The sequence below is a fragment of the Enhydra lutris genome, unplaced genomic scaffold (assembly GCF_002288905.1).
Source record: "Enhydra lutris kenyoni isolate GAN:26980312 unplaced genomic scaffold, ASM228890v2 scaffoldscaffold2, whole genome shotgun sequence".
NCBI lineage: Eukaryota > Metazoa > Chordata > Mammalia > Carnivora > Mustelidae > Enhydra > Enhydra lutris.
The window spans coordinates 18678864-18702385 of record NW_019154086.1 but is presented as its reverse complement, the minus strand read 5'-3'; the positions used below and the strand labels follow the sequence as shown (position 1 = coordinate 18702385).

At 41.3% G+C, this 23522-nt stretch overlaps 1 protein-coding gene and 1 pseudogene across 1 annotated transcript in view; one reads left to right on the top strand and one right to left on the bottom strand.

Moving 5' to 3' along the window:
* LOC111150836 (fibronectin type III domain containing 3B) overlaps positions 1–23522 on the top strand; it is a 343921-nt gene that overhangs the window by 60744 nt on the left and 259655 nt on the right. Inside the window, exon 2 of the mRNA XM_022508466.1 lies at positions 19380–19518. Within this exon, the coding sequence (XP_022364174.1) occupies positions 19408–19518 (111 nt within the window). The 5' untranslated portion in view covers positions 19380–19407. The remainder of the gene's footprint in view (positions 1–19379; positions 19519–23522) is intronic.
* Positions 6170–6522, bottom strand: LOC111149556 (annotated as a pseudogene).

The window sequence follows — 23522 nt, the reverse complement described above, 5'->3', positions numbered from 1 at the left end:
GTCATTGTGGACGGGTGTAATCTTGAGGTACCTTTAAGTAGCAGATACGCCGGACAGAATGGTTGGGTGTATTGGGACTGAGACACATTTTTGAGAGGCGCAATCAACAAAGTCTGTCTAGATACTGTTGGGGAAAAAGGTAAGGCAGTGTTAGCTTTAGCGCCTTTTAGGGTGGGTTTGTGAAAATGCGCATCTTCTGCCCTTGTTTGGAGGGGAGATAATCCCGGCCTCCCTCCAGAGATTCTGCTTAGTGGTGGAATTGAGGGATCTGTATTTTTAAAGTCTTATTGAGGTATATAAGTCACATAACATACCGTTTTCTCATTTAAGATGTAAAAGTCAATATTTTTAAAGCATATTTACAGGATCCTAGAACTATCACCACTATCTAATTCTAGAACATTCTTGTACCTTCTAAAAGAAACCCTTTCCTATCAGTTAGCTGTCATTCCTGACTCTACCCTTACCCCAGCCGGCCCCAGGAAGCCACCAGTCTATTTTCTGTTTCTAGAAGTTCACCTATTCTGGACATTTTGTATAAAGGAAATCCTACAGTAGTATGTGGCCTTTTGTGACTGGCCTTTCTCACTTAACATACCTTTTTTTTTTTTTTTTTTAAATCCACAAAAATGTTTTTTTTTTGGGGGGGGTACTATAGCAGAGAATTGCAATCTGGGTCAGGCAAACTGAGGCAAAACTGTAAGCACACCCCTTAGCATACTATTTTTAAGGTTTATGTTGTAGCATGTATCAGTACTTCTTTTCTTTTTAATCACCAAAGAACATTCCAGTGTATGGATGTACTGCATTGTTGGGGTGGTTTCTGGTCAGTTGGCACTTAGGAATAATGCTGCTACAGACATTTGTGAGGGAGTTACATTCCTTAGCAAGCACCCCACTTGATTAGGTCCCAGAGATCCAGCTTCTTACTTGGAGAAACACTAATCAGGGCCGTTAGTGCTTGGATCAGCTTCTCCCGCAGTCTCAAGTCCCTCATTCCACATCTCCTATGAGTGCTTCTCTAGCCTCTGCTGGAAGAATCACTGGTTTCGAGCAAGTAGTGACATAGTGCAAGTGATGTTCCAGAAATGGATTACATGGTCTGCATGTGTCTGGTAGAATGGATGGAAGGGGGGCCACAGAGAGATGGTAGGCAGGACAAGCTGGTTTCAGAGGTTTCCAGAAATCTATAGGTGATTTAATTCCTGAGTGAGGGTGCTGTTGCTTGTGGTGGTAACAGAAAGGAAGGGTCAGGGATAACCTACTTCCATCAAAGGAAGAATACTTTTAATAGTGGTGCTTTAAAAATAATCAGCAACTTATGTTTTTCACTGACTCAGACACAGTTCTGTCTAATTCTGACCTTATCTATTCCTATCATCCTGTTATTCTAAAGAACTGTATTTTTACTGACTATTTGGGAAAGGAAATCCTGGGATCACTAACTGAAGGATATAGTGTAATAAAAAAAAATTGGGATTGTGATACTTTTAGGCCTCTGGTCTGTTAGAGATGTTTAGATTTTGTACAAGTCTGAGTCAGAACTGAACTTTTCAGGGTTCCGTTTTCGACTTAGGATTCTCTGATCTGTCGTGAAACTGAAAATGGCTTCTAGGAGGTTCACAGTCCGGGCATCTGGTCTGCCCAGCTGTGCCTAGAGTGAAGGGGAAACCACACCTGTGAGCTATTGCAGGATTTTAGAATATTGGGCTCTCACAACCAGTGGCCCTGATAGGGAAGTCATAGAGTTGTGTTTTGTGTAATAGGATTGTCATTGAGCAGATATCCATTGTCTGTTTCTCATTTTTTCCATTAGATTCTTCAACAGATACAGTGAGATTACCCGTAAGATGCTCCGTGTTCTATATATATACCCCCCTCCGCCCCCAACAAAAGCATCATTAAAAAAAAATCAGAACATGTTGATAAAACTTGATCCTACCTTCTCACCATAATCACTGTGGACACTTTAGGGTATATTCTTTGATGTTTTTTTTTTTCTTTTCTGTGTGAAAAATTAACATATTCATAGTTTTGCACAAATACGACCAAGGCATAAACCTTGTATTTAACATGTGATTCCCTTCTGTTGTTATTTCTCTATAAACAGTGGGTTGCGAATGTTGTCTTTGTTAACAGATCTTTTGTACAGCATTTAAAATTAGTCTTCTGTTGTATGGTTGAGGTAGTTTCCAGTTTTCCACTCTTCTGTGCTGTGTTCAGACTTAGTACTAAGATATTTTAGTTCACATCAGAGACTTTGCCAGTTTGTGTCTCTGTTAATGATTTTCCTGGCATCATTACACCTAGATGCTCAGGGAGAAGTGTTTTGGGGCATAGTGCTATTGACCTTGATTCCTGGTATATACATTTTGAGAGGGTAGGGTAGGTTTATAGTTGTGAAGGAAGTATTATAAACAGTTAACTTAAAACATCCTACAGCTCTTAGGAGAGAATAAAACTTTTTACTTTTTAGAAACTTATATGTATATAAACATGGGAACAAATTGAATTTACAGTAATTCATGGGGATCATTCACTTCCTAATTCTGGTTAAATACTTGAACACAGTCTAAGAGTATTATGTCAGTATGACCTGATGCCTTCTTGAACGAAGTTCTGCCTCTGGCTGTTCACTGGGTTATATGAATGTTGGGTGTATGGATTAAATATGTTTCCCCTCCCCTATCTTTCTGCCAAAGTCTAGGACCCTTGAAGAGGATTTTGCTACCATCTCTGAAATTGAGATTTTTAGGAACAAGTTCTTGCTTATTTCTTTAAAGTTGTCAATGTCGTTGTCAGGATCATGAAGTATCCAGTAAAAAATAGGCAGATTGATCTGTGCTGTGTGGATTGTTGCCCTCTGTATGAATTTCGTGGGGATAGAGAAAGCTGAAACGAAACACATCACCATTTCAACAGTGGAGGTTTCTTGGTGATAGGATTATGAAGAATCAAAACTTTTCTTCCTGCTTTTCTGTATTTCCAGATTCCTAGAGTGAACATGTGTTATATGTTATAATATATGGGGATGAGGGAATGAAAATATGGGATAAATATTTTTAGAAGGTTTCACATGAGGGAGGGTGCGGTGGCGAGAACCCACAAAGATAGGAGTGGGTAGTTACTTTTCCGCTGAGGAGGAGGCCTGTCAACCCTGAGGGAGCTCTCTGACTCCACCCTGTACTTTCCAGAGCCAGGGTTTTGGAAATCCTTTGTGCTAGTTAAGGACTAGCATAGTTAGCACAGCTAAGTATGTAACAGATTTCTATTATTAGTTTATCTTTGCTCAGTCTCATTTGATTGACAGAGTGTTCTCCACCCACAAAGTTTGATTTATTTTGGCAATTGGAAGAGGATTTTTTGGAGTGCTTATTATCTTAAAAAAGTAAGACTGGGGAACCTGCCTTTTCCTTAAAAAAAAAAAAAAAAAAAAAAAAAAACACAACAACAAAAAAACCCCAAAACTGTTTGGGTTGGTCCTGGTGAGCATGCCTAATCTGGGGATTACGCAGCAAGCATGACCCGAGGGCTGGTTTTGTAAATGTCACTAAATCTGTTACTTAACCAACCGAGATTTTCTTCCATTGTTGTGTCCCACAGTTAGGGTTGAATGGTGGAAACCAGTTCTGTGAGACTTGGCCAAACCCTTGTCCTTTAGGTCTTCATTTTATGTTGGGTGGTGATTTGAAAGTATTTCCATTACAGAAATGTAAACCATCACATGGAGCAAAATAAATGGAAATATACCATGTTTCTAAGAGTTGACTTTTATCATTGTGAAAATTACAGTTGCTCATTGTAGGATACTTTCAAAGCCATAATAAGTACAAAGGAAAAAAAATACAGAACTCATCATTTCATTTATCCTAGGGTGTAACCAGTGTTAACAGTTTGATTCTATTTCATTTCAGTCTTTTTAAATAATTGGATGTTACATACATACTCTGACTAGGTAAATTTCTTTCTTTCTTTCTTTTTTTTTTTTTTAAGATTTTATTTATTTATTTGATAGAGATTATAAGTAGTCAGAGAGGCAGGCAGAGAGAGAGGAGGAAGCAGGCTCCCCGCTGAGCAGAGAGCTCGATGCGGGGCTCGATCTCAGACCTCGAGACCATGACCCGAGCCAAAGGCAGAGGCTTTAACCCACTGAGCCACCCAGGTGCCCCTAACTAGGTAAATTTCACTTAACATTGGGTCATGAGCATTTCCTCGTGGTATTTCTGGTTTACTTCTGTTTTGTAAAAGTGACTTCCTGTGGCTAGTAAGTGCTATTATTTATGGTTGGCATGGGCGCAGATACCTTTTATTTTTCCGGTGGCTGCCTTAAATGTTACACTTTTAATACTTAATTCAGGTATGTGTTAATTGTGATATTCTTTGTTGCTGGGCCCAAACGGATAGATTATTAGAGCTGGCAGGGACCTTGATCACAGAGTTCAGTCCTTTAATTAGAGAAATGAGAAAAACAATCCAGAAGAGTTGCCCTTTGCCCAATATCATTAAATTATTTAATGGTCTAAAAATATTACTGTAGGAAACAGCTGCTTACCACTTTTTTGCAGGTTGAGAAACTGGGGCAGTGAGAATTTAATGAACACATTTTTGAAAGAATCAGGTTGTGTTTTTTATGTAATTTTAAGTAGGAAAGAGAGCAGTAGTTTCCTATTGAATTGACAAAACCTTTCTATTAACTGTATTTTTCAGCCCCCACTTGGTGGATTTGATGGCTTATGTAAGTGGTCACCATTATTCACTCACATACGCATCCAGAAGCCGTTACTGGTGTGATGCCGACCATGCCTGCCTTTCTATGAGGCCTTAAATAATTATTTTTTCCTTTGCAGTTAACGAAAAATGGTCAGTATTTAAGGAAGCATAGTTTTCAGGGGAGATAAGAAAGTGATTTTTGAAATTTTGATATTTTAAGTTGTGTATTCAGTACAAACACTTCTCATAGGACTTTGAAAAGCAGTAGATTCTTAGAGTATTGTACAGCGTATTTGAGAAAAAGATGTTGTGGCCTTGTGATTTCTTTTTATTTTGTTTTACTTATTTTTTAAACAAAGTGATGTCCTGAGAGATTAGCTAAAAAAATGAAATGGAATCTGGGACCATTTCACCTTGACCTTGGGAAGAACCCAGGGCAGTGATTGGGGACAACACCAGCTTTGTCTACCCCCTGGTGTAGGCAGTCAGGGCCTGTGAACATGGCTGGATCACCGACCTGCTGCCTTGGAAAAGTCCTCTCTGGAACAACCAGAGGTGCTCTTAGCAAGGCCTGCTTCCTGTGTGAGTACCTATTGTGGAGCTCTCCGTTGAATGGGAGGTTTGTGAGAAGCGGTTTCCCACCGGCATACAATGCCGCCTCTCGGCAGTGTAAATACACATTCCACTCCGGGTCAGGCTAACAGTGACTGGCCAGAATGCCCTTGCACAGAAAGATCTTTTGGAGTTCCATTTATTTATAGTGGCCAGTGGAAAATTAATATGCCCATTAAATCTATTTTTAAAAAATAAAAGGGAAGTCTCTTATCTGGTATTGTTTGTTGAATGCAAATCAGTAGCCATGCTGTATTTTAGTTTTGTTAATTTGTTGCTCTAGGAGATGAATTTCAGTGTCTTGCTGACTTGTCTATATTTGAAACTTGACTTTCGTGTTTTAAGAGTTCTACTTAGGCCACAGAAAACTTTCTTTGGATTCTTTGAAAGATATCATAGACTGTGGCAAAAGAAAATGTTAGTGATAGAAAATACTAGGTCAGGTTGTCTCTGGGTTTAGAGTGGGCTCATTGAGCAGTAAGTTCTTACTTGAGAAAAAATTAAAAAAAATTTTTTTGTCCTTATTCCTTGGACTTGATTTTTTTTTCTAACCATTTGAACTTTTATTAATCAAACAAAACTAAAGGCAGCTGCTTTGTTCTTGTAGCTTACCTGACCATATACCAGATAAGTGATTTTTGATGAGGACCTAGGTGAGAACTATGAATATACAGGTTCCATCAAAAATGGGTTATTTCAATCTCTAATAAAGTTAGGTAAACGAAAGTTGAAAGAGAACAGATTAAATATTAGAAATCACAGAAATCTCTCCCTCAAATATCAGGGGCCTCCTTTAACAGTCTTTAGTGTAGCTCATTTGCAGTCATGAAAAATGCATCAAGATCAGTCATTGTTGCACAAGCCCCAAAGGAAAACTGAGGGAACTCATGGGTGATTTTCACAGCTCCAATGTAAAGTCCAAGATCAAAGGATGGTTATCTTCTTTAAACTGGACTTAGGATGCACACATATTGGTTGTGTGGCTATTATTCTTCCAACTCCTTCCACAATTCCAAAGATTTCTTCAAGGGGCTCCATCAACTCAATGGTTCCAGATTTTCCTTCTCCATCTGGAAGAATAAACATTTTTCCAGTAGGGTGTATCTTTCCAGCCTCCCTACAAAGCAGACTTGCTGGTCAGTGAACAAGCTGGCATGCTGGCGTGGATGTGTGACCTGCGCAATCCATCATGTCCACCATGATGGTGATGCCAGCTGATGACTTGTTTTGAATGCAGAGTTTGAGTCTGACCATAGATGTTGAACGGGAGTCCCATCTAGTGGGCGTGGGGTTATTGGAGTCAGGTCCCCACCTGTTCCTGAACTCTGGTTTTGCTGATCAACCCCACAAGGTAGGACCTGGCCCTCAACATCCATTTTCTTATACCTCCAGCATACTGCTCTTACTTCCTTCAAGATTTTCCCAAATGAATTTGTTTCACCAAAGTGCTTTATAGAGTGTAACATAAAATCCTGGAGAGAGAAATCAATGCTAGAGTTTGGAGAGCTTTTCATTTGCATTAATATATTTTTTGTTCAGATTCTGTCAGGGGAATTGTGGATATACAGAATATAAAATAGGGAGTGTAATCTTGGTCTCCTAGAGAGGGAATTTAAAATTTTCTTCTTTTTACCTATAAGCAACTTAGTTTAGTGCATTGGTTCTCAAAGTGTGGTGTGGGGGACCATTGGGCATTCCTAAGACCCTTTTGTGACGTTTGTGAAGTCATAACTATTAATAACCCTAAAATGTTACTTGTCTTTTTCATTCTCTGTGTTTCTGAGTTCTTTAGTCATATTAATGGAAACATTTTCTGGTGTGTTTTCATGCATTTTCCTATGGGGAAATATGTAAATTGGAGAACACAGGTTTTGTATCAGAGTTGAAATTTAAAATTATTTTGTTGGAAAAGTTTTGAAGCCTTTAGGAGACTCCTCAGATTTAGAATTTGCATGATTTCAGCGTAAAAGTATCTTACACAGAGCAGAACCTAGATATGTATTCATTAAATAAATGAATGCAGCCCCCTTACATTTTCTTAACAAATAGTATTATATAATTAATGGTGTCCTCATTATTCAAAGGGAGTGCTTAGAATATAAGCAAGCACCGTGCATTCAGACATTTCGATTCATCCATTTGCACATAAACTCTGTGTGTACACCGGTCATTATTTTCACCTGTTAAAACCAGCCTCCTTAAGGCTCTGTGGTATGTGACAGGGCATCCCCCCCGCCCCCCGCCGCCCTTGAAAAGTAGAAATTATTTTTTTGTAAAGAATTACATTTTTATAATTTAAAAAATGTTAGTCTGACTTAATAATGTGGTTTGCATATATTACCTCATTAAAATTTTATAAAAATGGGCTAATTTGAAATAGTAAGTAGATTAGTAAGTATTTGTTTCCTTATAGGAGTCTTTGCACCTGCTAATTTGTTTCTTTGCAAGTTTTGTCATTTCTTGTGAATTTTCTGTTTCAGTATATTCGAAGCCCCAAGAAACACCTGGTGTTTGCTTTGTGTTCCGTCACTTTAAGTGAAAATCAAAGCTGCTTATGAGAATGTCATCAGCTGTAGTGATTCTTCAAGCAACACCATGCTTATAAACTGATTTTCAGTGTATCCTATCCTATTCTCTCATTGACACCCACCCCCTTCCCCATTGAGGTGGAGAAAAGAATCGTATTTAAAAATATGTATATATGTGAACCGACATCTGCAGTTAGTAATGAAATGTCAGAAATCTTTGAAATAACATATTTAAGCATAAATCAGACAAAACATTAATGATCTTGACGGTGCAGATTGTTTTCCTTATAATGGATGTTTTATGACATCTATAGGAGTAGACAAAACTGAGTTTGTGAAATAAATGTGGTTGAATTCTGTATGAGCTGATGAAAGCAATAATTTTAGTATCTTCCTGGCTGATCAGAAATGAAGACTGAGGTGTAAGGGGCATGTTTTGAAGATAAATTCATCTTCTGGAACACTTAAGACTAGAAAAGAGAGGCCACAGCTGGGAAACCAAATTTAGACCCTGGAGCTTATCTCAGATGAAAGGTTGCATAGAGCAGGGAGGTCTGCTGACTTCGTTTTGTTTCATCAGAAGTGTCCGTGTGGATTACGGTTTCGTTACTGAGTATAACGTTTCACTGTAATGCTGTTTAGCCCTATGCCTGTGTTTTTAGAATCCTAGGATCCTAGTTCAGTGCCTGGCATATAGTGGCACTCAGTAAATATTTGTTCCAACAATGGATGATAGTTTCTGTTCAGGTCCTTTGGTTTGATGCTATTTTAGAAGGTACCTTTCAACTAAGTTCTTGTGGGATAATAAAAAATAATAGAATCTGGAAACCCTTGGTAGCAAAGGCCTTGTTCTAGCAGCCTCCTCGGTGACTCGCTGAGCTGCCTTCTTCCTTTGTGAGTAATTTTGCTTTTGTAAAAATCCCCATGGAGGATAGATCCCTTTAGGAGCTTAAAATCTGGTTTATGCAGGTTTGTTTTCCTCCCTGGTTAATTTCTAACCATCCAGACTACATGATGATGCAGTGAATTAGCTTAACCTTCCTTAAGCTGCTTTAAAAACGGTTCTATAAATTGTTAAATCTGTACCTGGGTGAGGATACCTGAAAAACTCTGATAGGAAAGAAATGTACTTTTATCAGGTTTCTTTGACAGTTAATTTTTGAATTTTGTATCCTGTGCTTGTTCAGTTTAAGAAAAAAAGTGGGGGGGGGGGAGAAAGGAAGTAGAGTTGACACACAGCCTGTCAGTTGCACGTGCACAACAGCAACTCAAAATGATGGACATTGGGAAAGACACACCATGATCATGTTTTACCGAAACTTTAAAACCACTGACCTGTGAATTCTTCATCAGCGTTTCTCCTTTTGCCTTGGTTGTGAGATTCTTGAATGTTAATCAGTTGGTTAAGAGAGCAAGGACTCCTTACCGTCACTTTCTGTTGAGTCTCCTTGGGCCAATTCCTTGATGTTCGCTCCTACTTGAGGTGAATAGCGTGAGGCCGGATGAGCGTTGAGTGCCTTCACCCTAGCAAGCTGAAGGAAGAGCTTCAGAACTCTTCTCACTTTTTCCAGAAGCAGTCAATCATTTGGTGCTTAACACTTATTTCCCCCCAAATAAAGGGTGTTATGTGTGGCTGTTAGGTACTCAGTGGTTGCAGGAAAGGGAATTTAATTAATGATACATATCTTAAAAATAGTAATAGTACATACTGGGTTTTTAAAAAGGGGAATCTAGAAGTTGTGTGAAGGAACCCATATTACAGATGAAGAAACTGAGACATGGAGAGCCCATGCAGGAATACTTGGAACCACATACCACACACAGCGCTGTGGGGGTTCCAGGCAGATGGTTGTGCCTGAGGGCTGGGGAAGGAGGGAGATTCTGGTTCTGGGAAGGAGTGAATGTCTTCTTACTTCCCCTCTCATCTCTTCCTACCTTTTTATGCTGCTGGGGGTGAGTATTTGGGGGTGGACGTGAGGGTGGGAAGGCCTCAATCTGGAGGAGGGGGTGGCTTGAGAAATGACCTTTCTATTCTTGGACTGGAGTTTTCTAGGCTTTTCTTCAATGTCCTACAGAAAAAGATAGAAGCAGCCATACAAGTCCAAATGACAATGAAAATGCAGTTTTTCAGTTACTCTCATCCATGTGTCAAGTCTGTGGGACAGTTGGCTTGGATATATGTACAGATAAGTGCTCAGAGCTTTGCAATGTTTCCTTGTAGGTACTAGACTGTCCTCCTTGGGATGTCACATTTACTGTGCTCAGTGTAGCTGGAGTCAAGGTGTTCTAATAAAAACGTCTAATTACACTTGAAAACTTCTTTAAACATCCTTTAAAAACAATGAAAGAAGCAAACAAAGGTTTGGTCAACTTTTTTGGTAGGTGGGGCCCCTTTCCTTTTAGTTAACATTTGCAGAACTGAGCATGTGGATCTCAGGTCCAGAGATTGTAAATATACAGTGACGTAATTTTTTTTTTCCTTCAGGTTTTAGGTGTTCTTAAAGATTTGGGACATCCCGGGGGTGGGGTGCTATGGAAGCAGTATCTCTGGAGAGCTAGAAGAGTAGCCTCAGATTACTCCAATGTTTGCATCTAAGCCTTAGATCTATAGTCTTCTCCCCCCACTGAACGCAGTGCCTTCTGTATAGTCATTTTGCCTTCAGACGTGGCTGTGCCTTGACGTTTAAGTAAAGGCCAATTGAAAGCACACCACAGAAGCATCTAGGTCTTCTTGAAGGCAGGGCCTCTGTCCATGAGATTACTTGGCACCCATCCCCGTTCCCCAGATTGCCATAGACCATTCTTTTTCACTTGTTGAATCAAACCATTATTTATTTTAATACCAGGGCGGGCGGTGGCAGTGGTGGTGTTTTTCATCTGACCAGGATTTCTTTGTGGATTTAAACAGTGCACCTCAATATCCTGTGTTCATTTTTATTTTGTTATTATTATTATTTATTTTTTTTGTAAAGATTTTATTTACTCGTCAGAGAGGGAAATCACAAGTAGGCAGAAAGGCAGGCAGAGAGAGGGGGAAGCAGGCTCCCTGCTGAGCAGAGAGCCCGATGTGGGGCTCAATCCCAGAACCCTGAGATCATGACCTGAGCCCAAGGCAGAGGCTTAACCCACTGAGCCACTCAGGTGCCCCAATATCCTGTGTTTATAATGGGAGGCAAAAGGCAAGAGTGTTTTTAAGGTTGAGAACTTTTTTAGACAACTGTGATTTAACTTCGCTAATGAACCCATATCAGACAAGAAGACAAATTCCAGACAATCTGTGCCTCAACCAACCAGCTGTGTGCATACCTCCAGGTCCTGCTCATGTCTCAAGAGGTTTTTCTGCATGAACAGTTAGCACCACTCCTTCTTTCATTCAAGTGGCAAGCCATGGCAAGAGTCTTTCTTCCACAGCTGTGCGGAACTCAGCTGTAAAATTAGATTTCATTGGCATACAAACACCGTGATTACCATCACTCTTTGCTCAATACATTCTTTTTCCAGCATTTTACTTAGATTCTTCCTCTCTTTTATGCATAAGGCTCAGGTTCTACTTTCACGAGTAAGAATAACTATAGGTTTTCAGGGTTTCAAGTAAACCTCTCCTAGCTTGAGTTTAATCTGTATGAAGTCGGCAGCGGTGTTTGAAACATGGTCTGTTAAGAGCAGAAAGGAACCTTAAAGGCTAATCTATAATCTTGTCATTTTGTAAAAGAAGAAATTAAGTCACGTTCAGAGTACGTGGGCAAACTGTGGATTAGGACTCAGATTTGGCACTACGCAATCTTGGGGTTGCTCTACTAGAAAGCTATTTACCATAGCATGCTGGTTCTTTGAACTCTCGATTGTGGAGGGGCTGTGAAAATTTCCGGTAAAATTCCTTAGTCCCTCTCTGTAGCCTCTCCTCCTGCCCAGTCTCATTTGATTTACTAAAAAGCAAAGGGGAATATTTGCCTATACCCAAGGACCTTTCCAGCCCACAGAGTACGGGAGAGGTGAGCGCAAGAAAAAGCCCCCAGACCACTTCGTGTGCAGGTTCCTAAATGGCCCCACGCTAATCTGCCTCCAAGGGAGAGCCAAATCCTGCTCTCCTAGTCGCAGGGAAGTGGCCAGAACAGATGTGTGTGGATTTTGAGCAGCAGTTCTTTCTCCGTTTCAGAGGTAGAGATGATGGTTCACTGTTTTTGTTTGAATCATTTTTTCCCCCTATTGTTGCTGTTTCCATAGTTATTACTAGAAAGCTGTTTCTCGTTTTGCTCAGAAGGCTAGAAACGACAACCATTTTCAGAGTTTCAAATCAGCGTGGAGCCAGTAAAGAGAGAGTTGTTTCTCATGAGGCAAAGAAAACAGCAAAGGATACTGTGGCATCACGTTAGTTGTAGGAATGTGTACAGCTAACTTTTGTCCCTTCTCTTCCCTCATTTCTTTAGCTCTCTCCCTCCTTCCTGTTTGTCTTTCTAAATCTTGCTAATAAAGCTTACAAAGGAAGACCACACTCAAGGAATTGCCAGTCCTTGTGACTGATGGCATAAGTCCATAAAGTCGGGTATGAGAGGAGGTTCATGAACATAGTTGTTTCTTTTTTTCGTATGCTTTATGATTCTCTGTCAAAAATTTGGCTTTTCTGCATTTTTATATGTTGCTACAGCCGTGGCACAAACAAGTGTAAGTCAGCTGCACAAACATTTGTCATAATCCATTTTTATTAGACTTGGGTTTTATATTGGAAGCCACTTAGAAACTTGTAATCACTCATAAAGCATTAGCTGCTTGATAGTTATATTGTTTTAAAAGAGAATACAGTAATTTCTTAGTAACCTCGCAAACACCTTTACCCAAACACAACCCAGCAAAGAAAAACCACCACCTTCTGTGATTGAAAAGTTTGTCCTGTTGTCTTTTTGACTACTGCTGGGTTTTGGGGTATTTTTTTTTTTTTCATATTTTGTTTTTTGTATTTTTTTGGCTTTGCAACAGGAAAAAACTTTTTTTTTTAAACTTTATTTTTTTCTTACTACTACTATATAAATCGCTAGAAAATTTCTCTGGTACATTTGTGACAATTCTGAAACAGGGCTGGCAATCAAGTCTCACTATTAGAAGTCAGTTGATATTTTTAGCAGAGAAGGAAACTTTCTTGAAGTATGAATCCAGCTTTGATTTTACTAAGGTTCCCATGAGGATATTTTTCTCAGGCTGTAGAACCAGCATGTTGCAAGCAAAATGTTTACATGCTGTTTAGTTTATGTGAATGTGATGGGTTACTTTGTATTTTATTGGAAAAGGTGCAAACTTTTTGGAATCATAGTTACCTTGAGTGGTATGAATTTTTTATTTATTAATATACATTAGATGACTTATTTGCCCTGTTGCTTTGTAAGAGGTTCCTGTCATTATTGATGTGTTTCTGTCAATTTCCCTTTCAACAAGGAACCCATTTGATTTTTGAAAGTGCATTTTAAACTACATAATGGAAACAAAAAGTTAACACTGATCATGTGCAGTCTTCTTATTGGTTTCCTTACTGTAGCTGCTTTTCTAGACACTTCCCTGGGATAGTCTAGAAGTCAGTCAAAAAACACATCAGAGTGTAGGTAAAGTGAGCTTGGGAGCCGGTGCCTCTGCCCTGACTGGATTTAACGCGGAGACTCAGGTCCATATCCTGCAGCCAGGCTGCCCTTGGGTTCTGATGGTAGTACTTCGTTCCTTTTTGTGTTGTGACGTTTCTTTTTCTCTTGTCATCTGAAACTGATTTGGGTATTGTACTACTCATTCACATCTTGAATTAATGTAAGGAAATTTGGGTCATTGGCCCACGGAGTGAGGGACCAGGACGTTTTGTTATTAATTTGAAGGCCAGGTCCACCGACTTAAAACTCTCCCAGCAGTGATTAGGGTTTTAGTTTTTTTCAAGTGAGAAAAGCTTCCTAGTATATAATTGCTTTCTCTGGCCTTTGGAGATGGATCTGCAGTTCTCTCCTGAGAATTAGGTTTTTCATGAATTTGGCCAGTATGTTTCTTGGTATAGGCTAGGGCCAAAATGCCATGGAAAACCTTTTTAGATTTGGAGTGGGGGAAGCAACATAAGAGGAAAAAGTAATAGGCCAGTTGCCTAGAGTAATGTAAAAACTGAAGACCTTTTGTAATGTTCTTTTAAAATAAGGTGTTTTTTAAAAGCTTTGGGGCATATGTTTGGACAGAGAGAAATGTCTTACTAACAGTGAGGATCTGTTCATTTTGTTTCCCAGAGTGCCCAGCCCCCCCCACTGCTGTTGGCTCGCGAGGGACTTCATCCCTAAGTCCCTTAGCGCTGGTCCTTGCTAGCAGGTACTGAAGGTGGCAAGGAGAGGGGGAAGGTAACCACAAGTGCTCACGTGACATCCCTCCCCTGTCAGTCAGAAGGCTAGAACTGGCTAGGCATGAAGCACTTGTGGTTTTAGTGTTAGGATGTGTGGTTAGGGGGAGAGGTGGTGAAGGCCTGTGGTTGTTACCCAATATTTGAAATGGAAGTATGGGTAAGAGCACAGCGAAGACCAGGAGCGAGACCTTGGAGCTGTGGAGGCAGGATAGGGGAAGTAGAGATGGTTAGAAGAGTGTTGTAGCAGGGGTCCTCTGTGGTCCTCTGTTTTCCATTGTTTAATCCATATTAGTTTTGCAGCACAATTTTATTCTTCATGTGTGAAGAGTAGTGGTCTAGAGAGTGGGGTCCTTGCAAGAACTTGGATATATGTGCGAGGGGGAGAGTGTGAATGTGGCACAGCCTTGAATAAAATAACGTGAGTTCTGGGACCCATTTGGCCAGCTCAGATACACACCTGTCTAGGGGAGAAGGAACCCAGACAAAGAAGATAAGTGTTTTTTGTTTTTGATTTTGTTTTTTTATTTGATAGAGAGAGAAGCAGCGAGAGCAGAAACAAGCAGGGGCAGTGGGAAAGGGAACGCAGGCTTCCCACTAGGCAGGGAGCCCCACACGGGGCTCCATCCCAGGGACCTGGGATCACGACCTGAGCTGAAGGCAGATGCTTAACCATCTGAGCCACCCAGGAGCTCTGGAAAATAAGTGTTTTGTCAGGGTAGTTTCTTCCGAGACTTTCTGACTCTAACAAAAAACAGGCATAGCTCAGTTTTCTGGAGGTTACCCATCTGGCCATTCAGCTTCCCTTAGAGCTGATAATCAGCAAATGATCAAGGACGATGGTTGAAGACACATCTGGGAGCTTCAGTGACCCCACAAGGACCCTTCCCCTTATGTATGCACATGACTAGCCCTCTGGCTTCTTAGCCCAAGGAAGATGTAAGACAGCAAGTTTAGGATATGGTCCTGAAATGTGAGGGGGTTTGGTGTGTGGCTCGCAGTATTGCCTCATGAGAAAGAGGAGAAAACCAACAATTACTCATAGGATCTTGAAGTAGGGGTGAATTTCTCCGGATATGTAAGGTCAGAATGCCTCAGTAACTCCTTAACACATCACCCTGTGACTAAACACAGTATCGTTGGGAACAATAACCCCACATCCCTAAGAAGAAGTCAAGTTACGGCCAGCCTGCTCTTTAAAGAGGGGGATGTGTCATTCCTGTCCACAGTCATTACAGATAAAGTAAGTTTTGTTCCTTAAAGTTAACTGTTTGGATAATAAGGCTTCCACACTTACTGCTTCATCTGTGATGCTAAATTGTTTGTATTCCACAGTCATTTTAAGGGACAACTTGGCAGGCCATTGCCTTGCTAAATAGCTGGGCATTATCTTGCTTAGAGATAACTTACTGACTTTTTTCATTATATCTTTTGCATTCCAGTCAAGTGAAACTATTGTATGTATGGGCAGAGAGCCTAGAAATGGGAATTTAAATACTGATGGCTGCAAGTACCTCCCCACCTAGATGAATCTTTTTTTTCCTAAATTTTATTTAATTTTATTTTTTTCAGTGTTCCAAAGTTCATTGTTTATGCGCCACACCCAGTGCTCTATGCAATACGTGCCCTCCATAATACCCACCACCAGGCTCACCCAACCCCCCACAAATCCCTCCAAAACCCTCAGTTTGTTTCTCAGATGAATCTTTTACCTGATACTCCACTGGGGATAAAGTTTGGTTTACTTCTGATAAAACTCTTAGGGATTAGAAAAACAGGCCTTGGATTTTAGCAAGCCGGCCTAGGGACAAGAGGATCAGCAGCTTTGGTTATGGAGAAGCGGGGCTCCGTGCCCGGCTTCACGGTGACTTTTGTTCCCTTTATTCATTCTTCAGTTTCCTCCGTGATTAACTGTGGTTGAGTTTAGGCATTAGGAGTGTGGGATGTTTATAAATCCACACTGATGGCTGTCCGAGTGATTGTCACATAGTTGACTTTCTTTCAAGTACAGTTCCCCAGTTCCCTCTGTCCTCCCTTCCCCCTTTCTGGTCCCCCTCCCAGTAATCTGAAATAATCACCATACATCGGCGAGGTAGACAGTCATGGGTGAGGTAGATAATCCATTGTAGAAGGGGGGAAAAAGGATTCAGGCATCTTTTTTCTTTATAGAATGGCTGCATTACCCAAAGTTGCCTGTACAGTTTTCAAAAGCAAATACAATTATAATTATCTCTTTTCCCCAGTGGACTTGGTTTTGGTGGGTATTTTTGTAACTCTCTGTGGGTCCCCTACTCTCCCATTCTCCATCCATAGGACCTTTTAGGCCTCAGGTCTATCCCCTTATCCCACAGTTGCAGAGCCTGGATTTAACTCCATAATTTGGACCTGACATCTGTGGTTAAGAATGTTCCTATTAATAGCAAGTGCCATGGGTTAACTTGGTGCCAACCAGAAATTTTCTTCTTAAATTGGAATTGTCACTGTTAGATACAATGTTGGCCTTGAGATACTCTTTTGTATTAAGGACAGGGGACCAGGGGACCAGGAATGCCTGAATTTGGTTTCAGATTACAGCTATCTCCTGCTACCCAGTACCTGCAGATACAAGAGACAATGAGAAGCAGGTTGATGGGATTTGAGTCTCAAACATGAAAAATCAGGCAGCTGGGTTGGACCATGTGGAGAGAAGGAGCCCACAGCCCAAAGCAGGTCCTGACTGAGGACCTCAGTCCTTTGCACTACCCCTCTCCCCATTCATTATTCACCATTCTCTGGCCTAATGGAAGGACCTAGAGTAGAGGCTGAAAGGACCTAGGGACAAGTCCCTGAAGTCGGTTTGCTCCAGCTGCCCCTCTTGGGAAGAGAAAAGAAGGACAGATTCCGTCCTTGGGTTTGTCTGTGAGATGAAGGCTGGGACTGCTCCTGTGGCAAAGGGCTTTGGCCCCTCCCTGGGGGAAGGGGGAGAAGAGGGAGCCATAATCCCCGCACCACAACCTCCCCAGCCCAGTGCCTTGGGACTCTCCTGGGGAGGAGCGAGGAAAAGGTGGAAGAGAGCCGCTTCACCCTGAGGCTTTACAAACTCAGACCCCTGATGTAAATGACTGTCCTGTTTATCCAACTTGCAATTTGGAAGAAACATGAAATAAAACATTCCACTTAAGAAGCAAGCCTGTGTAATATCGGCAGTCTGAGGAAAGTAGCTGTCCTATCCTTCCTTATGCACTGGGAGGATTAAATATATTAGAAATAAAATTGAAATGGACATCAGTTCTCCCTCATTCGACCTACTCAATCAAACAGTGATGTCATGATCGTGTCAATGGAATTATCTTAGTTAATTTTATTGTGCAAGAATCTGTTTCCTTCATCAGGATAAACTATTGGGCTTTGGGTTTTGTACTTTTATTTGCTTAGGAACTGAGTAATTGCCTCATAAAAACAGCAGGATGGTACTATTAACACTGAATTATAAGACCTGTTATTACAGAATGTGCTTCCCTAGTTGGGACAAGACTTCGTTGTTTGGTGCTTAAAATAATTAGTTTCTCTGAATGGGGTTATAATGAACAGTGTAAAATTTTACCTTTTTAAAATAAAAAAGTTTACAGTCTCTTGGGTGGCTTTTATGCATCATTTGATACTTCCAGGGAAGGAGTTTCTTTTGGGTGGGATTGCAGGAGAGGGAAGTATATTTAATGTTCAGAATGGAGGGGTTTAAGAATGAGAAAAATACTCTATTTCTGTCACACCTGAGACAACTTTGAGATAATTGTTAAAGGATTTATCCTACTGTTTTGCTTGATTTGGACATTGAGGTTCCCAGTTGTGATTTGGATTAAAGGATTCATTGATCAGATATCCTTGATTTGATATTTGGAGGGACTTCATTATAAGTGATAAAAGTGCATGTCCATTTGTTTCTGAACAGATTTAAAATGTGTGTCTTTGTTTTCTCTTCTTGGCACATGATATTAAACTTCTTATGCCATAAATTTTTAGGCATAAGTGAAGGATATGTAAATACTTCTTAAAGAACAAGTTATAATTCTATTTTTATTTTTTAAAAGATTTTCTTTCTTTGAGAGAGACAGGAAGAATGAGTGGTGGGGAGAGGCAGAGGGAGAGAGAGAGAAGCAGACTCCGCTGAGCAGGAAGTCGGAGGTGGGGTTTGATCTCAGGACCCAGGAATCATGATCTGAGCTGAAGGCAGACTTAACCGACTGGGCCACCCAGATGCCCCAGCAAGTTATAATTTTAATTAGGAATTTGTTGTTATTTTCCCACTGTTGAATTGGAAAGGTAGTTTTTGGTAGCAGGTACCATTTTTGAATGACAATGGCTTTGTGCTGTCTTGAGTACTTGTATGAAGCTTTGCTCAGTGGCAGTATTGTAGCCAATGAGGTTTATCCGAGGCGCGATTATTGCTAATTGAAAACTTTTCCCAATACCCCGCCGTGAAGACTTGAATACTTGTATGAAAATCATTTTTTCTGAGGAAGCAAGGTGGTTTGCTTTTCAGCCCTACTCTGCACAAGGTGCCGTGGGTTCTGTCTGAGATATAGGGGAGTTCAAAATCTGCACAGTGATGAAGACATAAATGCACAGCATGTTAAAGTCAATTCAAGGAAATAACAGGAGAGAGATAATTAGAACATGATTAATTACCAAATTAGTGGCAGGGTCAGAAATTGCAACAATTGCAGTGTAAGCTTTGTTAACTTGCTTGGATTAACTGCTTATGAACAGTATTTTGATCCTAATGAAAAGGAACACCTGTTTTTGTAGGTCATCCTCTTTGGCCTTGTTTCCTGTAATTAAAGATAATGATACCACCAGTTTTTGTTTGACACTTGACCTTCTCACAGTATTGTCTCATTTTAGCCCCAGAAAGATTCCTGGGGTAGGGTAGTTAGAATTACTAAACGACAAAGTCTAGGTCTGGGAGGTTATGTTCACACGGCTGCTTGGAGACTCAGGTTGGTGGTCTCCTAGTTCCAGCCATTTTCTTGCTTTGGCTTTACCCCTCCTTGGGGCCTGACACAACAACACCACACTATAGGATTAGAATAATTTGACTTTCAGCTGACTTCCTGATGGTGCACTTAAATTGCTGATGTTGTTCTACGTGACTTTTTGGGGTCCTGGGTCCTTTTTAAAAAATGGTGGTTCTCTTGCAGGAAGCCAGTTGAGGGAAATTCTCCATGAATGTACGTCACAATGATGATGACCGACCAAATCCCTCTGGAACTGCCACCATTGCTGAACGGAGAGGTAGCCATGATGCCTCACTTGGTGAATGGAGACGCGGCTCAGCAGGTTGGTGTAGTAAGAGGGAAATTTAAGTCCCAATTGTCTAAGTGAAAACCATTAACCCAGTTCTTGTTCTGGTTTGAGAGGCAAAGGTCTGTGCTTGTGAACATTAATAGTTCCAGAGGTAAGTGTTTTTGCTGTAGAAGTAGTAATGATTTTTAAGAATATCCGATTATGGCTTTTGATAACAGCAAATCTTACCTCATTCAGTTGGTATTGCTGCTGAAGCATCAGAAAAATGTCTGATTTTTAAATGAATCATTTTGAAAATATGTACTAGTCTTTGGAAGAAAATGTCTGTTTATTCAGGTCCGGTGTTGTGCTTGACTGGTTGGCCTGGATGGCCAGAGCAAGACACTCTGAGGGTGAGTCAGGTTTTGATCTCACACGGTGGGGGAGAGGGGTGACCTCGGCAAGATGCACAGGTCCACGCAAGCCCACCCCAGCTCCTAGAGCGGTCCTTCCAAATGGAGAGTCCGCGTCCCAGAAAGTGACGGTACTTATTCTCTGTCAGTATTACTGAATATCACCAAATAGTAAAGATATTGCAGACTCATTCATGTCGCACTTGGGAAGAAATTTAAATGGGAAGTAAAATTTTAAAAAATCATTAGATGAACTGTTCTGATAAGATATTTTTTAGTGACTGAGAAAACAGGGTTTGTCCAGTCTTTTACTAAATAAATACCCTTTTGTCTTTGCACAGTTCTTCAGGAGCATGAAAGTAAAAAAAGTCTTTGTTTTAGGAAAAGTAGGATTGGGAACAATTGTGTGAAAAATGTTTGCCCAGACTTGATCAGTAACTCAGATAAGTTAATCAACCATTCATTTAATGTCCGTGTGTGCTTGCCCCCCCCCACCTCAATCTGTTACAGTACGTGAACAGCCTTTATCCATCACAGTCCATTCATACTTTGCCTCTGTTGGATCTTACTTTGCTGCCTAATTTATTTATATTACTTAACTGTGCTTTAGACCATAAACCTTTCAAGAACAAAGAATATCTGATGGGTGTTCAGTAAATGTCTGTTGGTTGGATGAACTTCACCCCTTCTCACCACTGATACAGGCACTTCCCTTCCTGACTCAATCTTTCTCTCTCTCTGCGCTGGATCATTTCCACCAGACATCCTGTAGTATCTTTTACCTCAAACCCACAAACAACTCCCCAGCACAACAAGATCCTCTCTCTTGACTCCACATCCCTGTGGAGTTACCACTTCCTGTCCGCCTCCCTGACAGTAGGTGTTCTTTAAGTAGAGGCTTATCTTCCTTTGCCCTGTTGCTCTTCAAGCCCAGAGTCTTCACTTGCATCTCTCGTCCTCTTTTCCCAAGCTTGTCAGCAAGGCCTGTTGGCTTCATCTCAGGAACATGTGCTGAAACCATTAATTTGCCACATCTACTTCATTGCCGCTACTGCCACTGGACTCCAAGCCGGCATCTCTCGCCAGGGTAGGGCATTCCTTCTCACTGGCCTCTCTGCTTTCACTTTTGCCCCAGCAGAAAGTATTTGCCACACAGCAGTCATTTGAGAGAGTTTCCAAAAACACCACATCAGGGGTGCCTGGGTGGCTCAGTCAGTTGAGTGCCCGACTCTTGGTTTTAGCTCAGGTCATGATCTCAAGGTCAAGATCTCAAGATTGAGCCCCATGTGAGACTCTGTGCTCACCGTGGAGTCTGCTTGAGATTCTCTCTCCCTCTCCCTGCCCCTCCCCCTGCTTGCACATGTGCATGCTCTCTCTCTCTCTCTCTCTCTCTCTCTCCAATAAATATGTAGAGAAAAACTTGAAGAATACCCACGTCATGTCAGTGCCCCACTCAGAGCTGCCCTGTAACACCTGGAATAACATTGCAGTGCAGGGCCGAGGCCCGTCAGCCCTCCAGGTGTAGCCCTTGGCCTCTTCATCGTGCTCCCCATGCTCTGCTCAGGGGAGGATTTCCAGTGTACAAGGGACCGTTTTAGGTGTCTGGTCTCCCTTTTCACTAATTAAAAGGCTGAAAAAACCAAGGTATTCAGATGTGACTTAACTTGGGAGGCATCTTGGGCCTCCGCTCAGTCATCTAATTCCCGTTTGCGTAGGTACTTGGAGACCTGAGGCCATGTATCCACGTCACTGTGCACCATTTTTGTGTTTTGGTGATTTGTTCCTCGGTGCTATAGTTCAGTTTGCACAGAACACCCTTTTGTAGTTTATGATCTCTAGCACACCAAATCCTTAGTTACAGAATTTTTTGAATTCTCTCTTCACACATAAACTTTCTTGCACCTAGAAATGACCAAAGCCTGAGAAAAGACTGTGGACGTCTTCAGGCCATGCGGCATTTCACTGCTCTGCACGTCTACCTCAGCTCTAAGGAGAAGCTGCTTAATAATTTGGATTAATAAGATCACATTTTTATTGTATCTGTAAAGCCAGGAATGGGAAAATCTTAATTCATTTTTTTTCTGCACCATCAAATATCAAGCTTTCTCAAACTGGGGCTATATTTACTCTAAAAATGATCGTTGGCACGAAATGTTTTAGGCTTTTTTTTTTTAAAGATTTTATTTATTTATTTGACAGAGATCACAAGTAGGCAGAGAGGCAGGCAGAGCGAGAGAGAGGAAGGGAAGTAGGCTCCCTGCTCAGCAGGGAGCCTGATGCGGGGCTCGATCCCAGGACCCTGAGATCATGACCTGAGCCGAAGGCAGAGGTTTAACCCACTGAGCCACCCAGGCGCCCCTGTTTTAGGCTTTCTAATTAGCAGGTATGGTCGTGCTCACAGCATTAACATTTACAGGTTATATGGGCCAAGCTGTTGATTGGCATGAACCCTGAGTTTCTCTTAATGGGACATACTTGTTAAGTGGGCAGAGTGTGTTTGAAATCTCCCTCCTTGCAGGATCAACCCAAGATTTATCATGCCTTGAGGTTACCTCTGTGTCACTGTGGCTCAGCCTAGGCAGTGGCCTCTGTGCCTGACATCTGTCCTCTTTCGGCCCCCAGAGTCTCCCCATCTGTGTCTCCCTCCTTTCCGGAAGCCTCTGTTCTTTCCTTTGGGCCGTAACATTTAGCTTTGGCCTAGTTAGAGTAGAATCTTCAGGGCCTGTGCGTGGAACCTGGGCTAAGGCACAAGGTGAAGACAGACCTCAGGAGCAAGCAGAACCAAAAACACTGGAAAAATACCAGAGAGGAGGTAAGGAGAGAGGAGGTCAATAAAAAGAACAAGGACCAAAGGTCAGGATCCAAAAGTCTGGGACTGCACGAGTGTTGGGTGCTTGCCTAAGATACCTGTTGGTATTTGCTGCTTGCTCCTAATAGCCTGTTTGGTGTGGTGCTCAGGAGACCTGTGTCAAAGGATCAGGACACGGGATGCACCAGAGAATATGATCTCTACTAATGTTTTATGGGTTTTTTTTTTTTTTTTTAAATTTTTAAAAAATTTTCTGAGCAGGGACGCCTGGGTGGCTCAGTTGGTTAGGCAGCTGCCTTCGGCTCAGGTCATGATCCCAGCGTCCTGGGATCGAGTCCCGCATTGGGCTCCTTGCTCGTCAGGGAGCCTGCTTCTCCCTCTGCCTCTGCCTGCCTCTCTGTCTGCCTGTGCTTGCTCACTCTCTCTCCCTCTGTCTCTGACAAATAAATAAGTAAAATCTTTAAAAAAAAAAAAAAAATTTTCTGAGCATAACCTAGAGATTTTATTGTCTTCATAATATAACAAAATACAAAGCTTAGAATTGGATCTCTTGGTCCTTTCTCTTCCATCTTCTCCCAGTTCACAAGGCTTGCATCTCTTTTTTATTTTTATTTTGAACTGATCTCTAAACCCAACGCGGGGCTCGAACTTACAACCCTGAGATCAAGAGTAACAAGCTCTACTGACTGAACCAGCCAGCACCCCCCTGCTTATGTCTCTTAATAGCCAGCCTTCTCTTAGCTCTGTAGTTGTGCTCGATACATTCAAGCCAACACAGTCTTCTTTGTAGTTTTAGCCTTTTTTTGCAGAAAATCTGCTTCATCTGCCCAGTATAG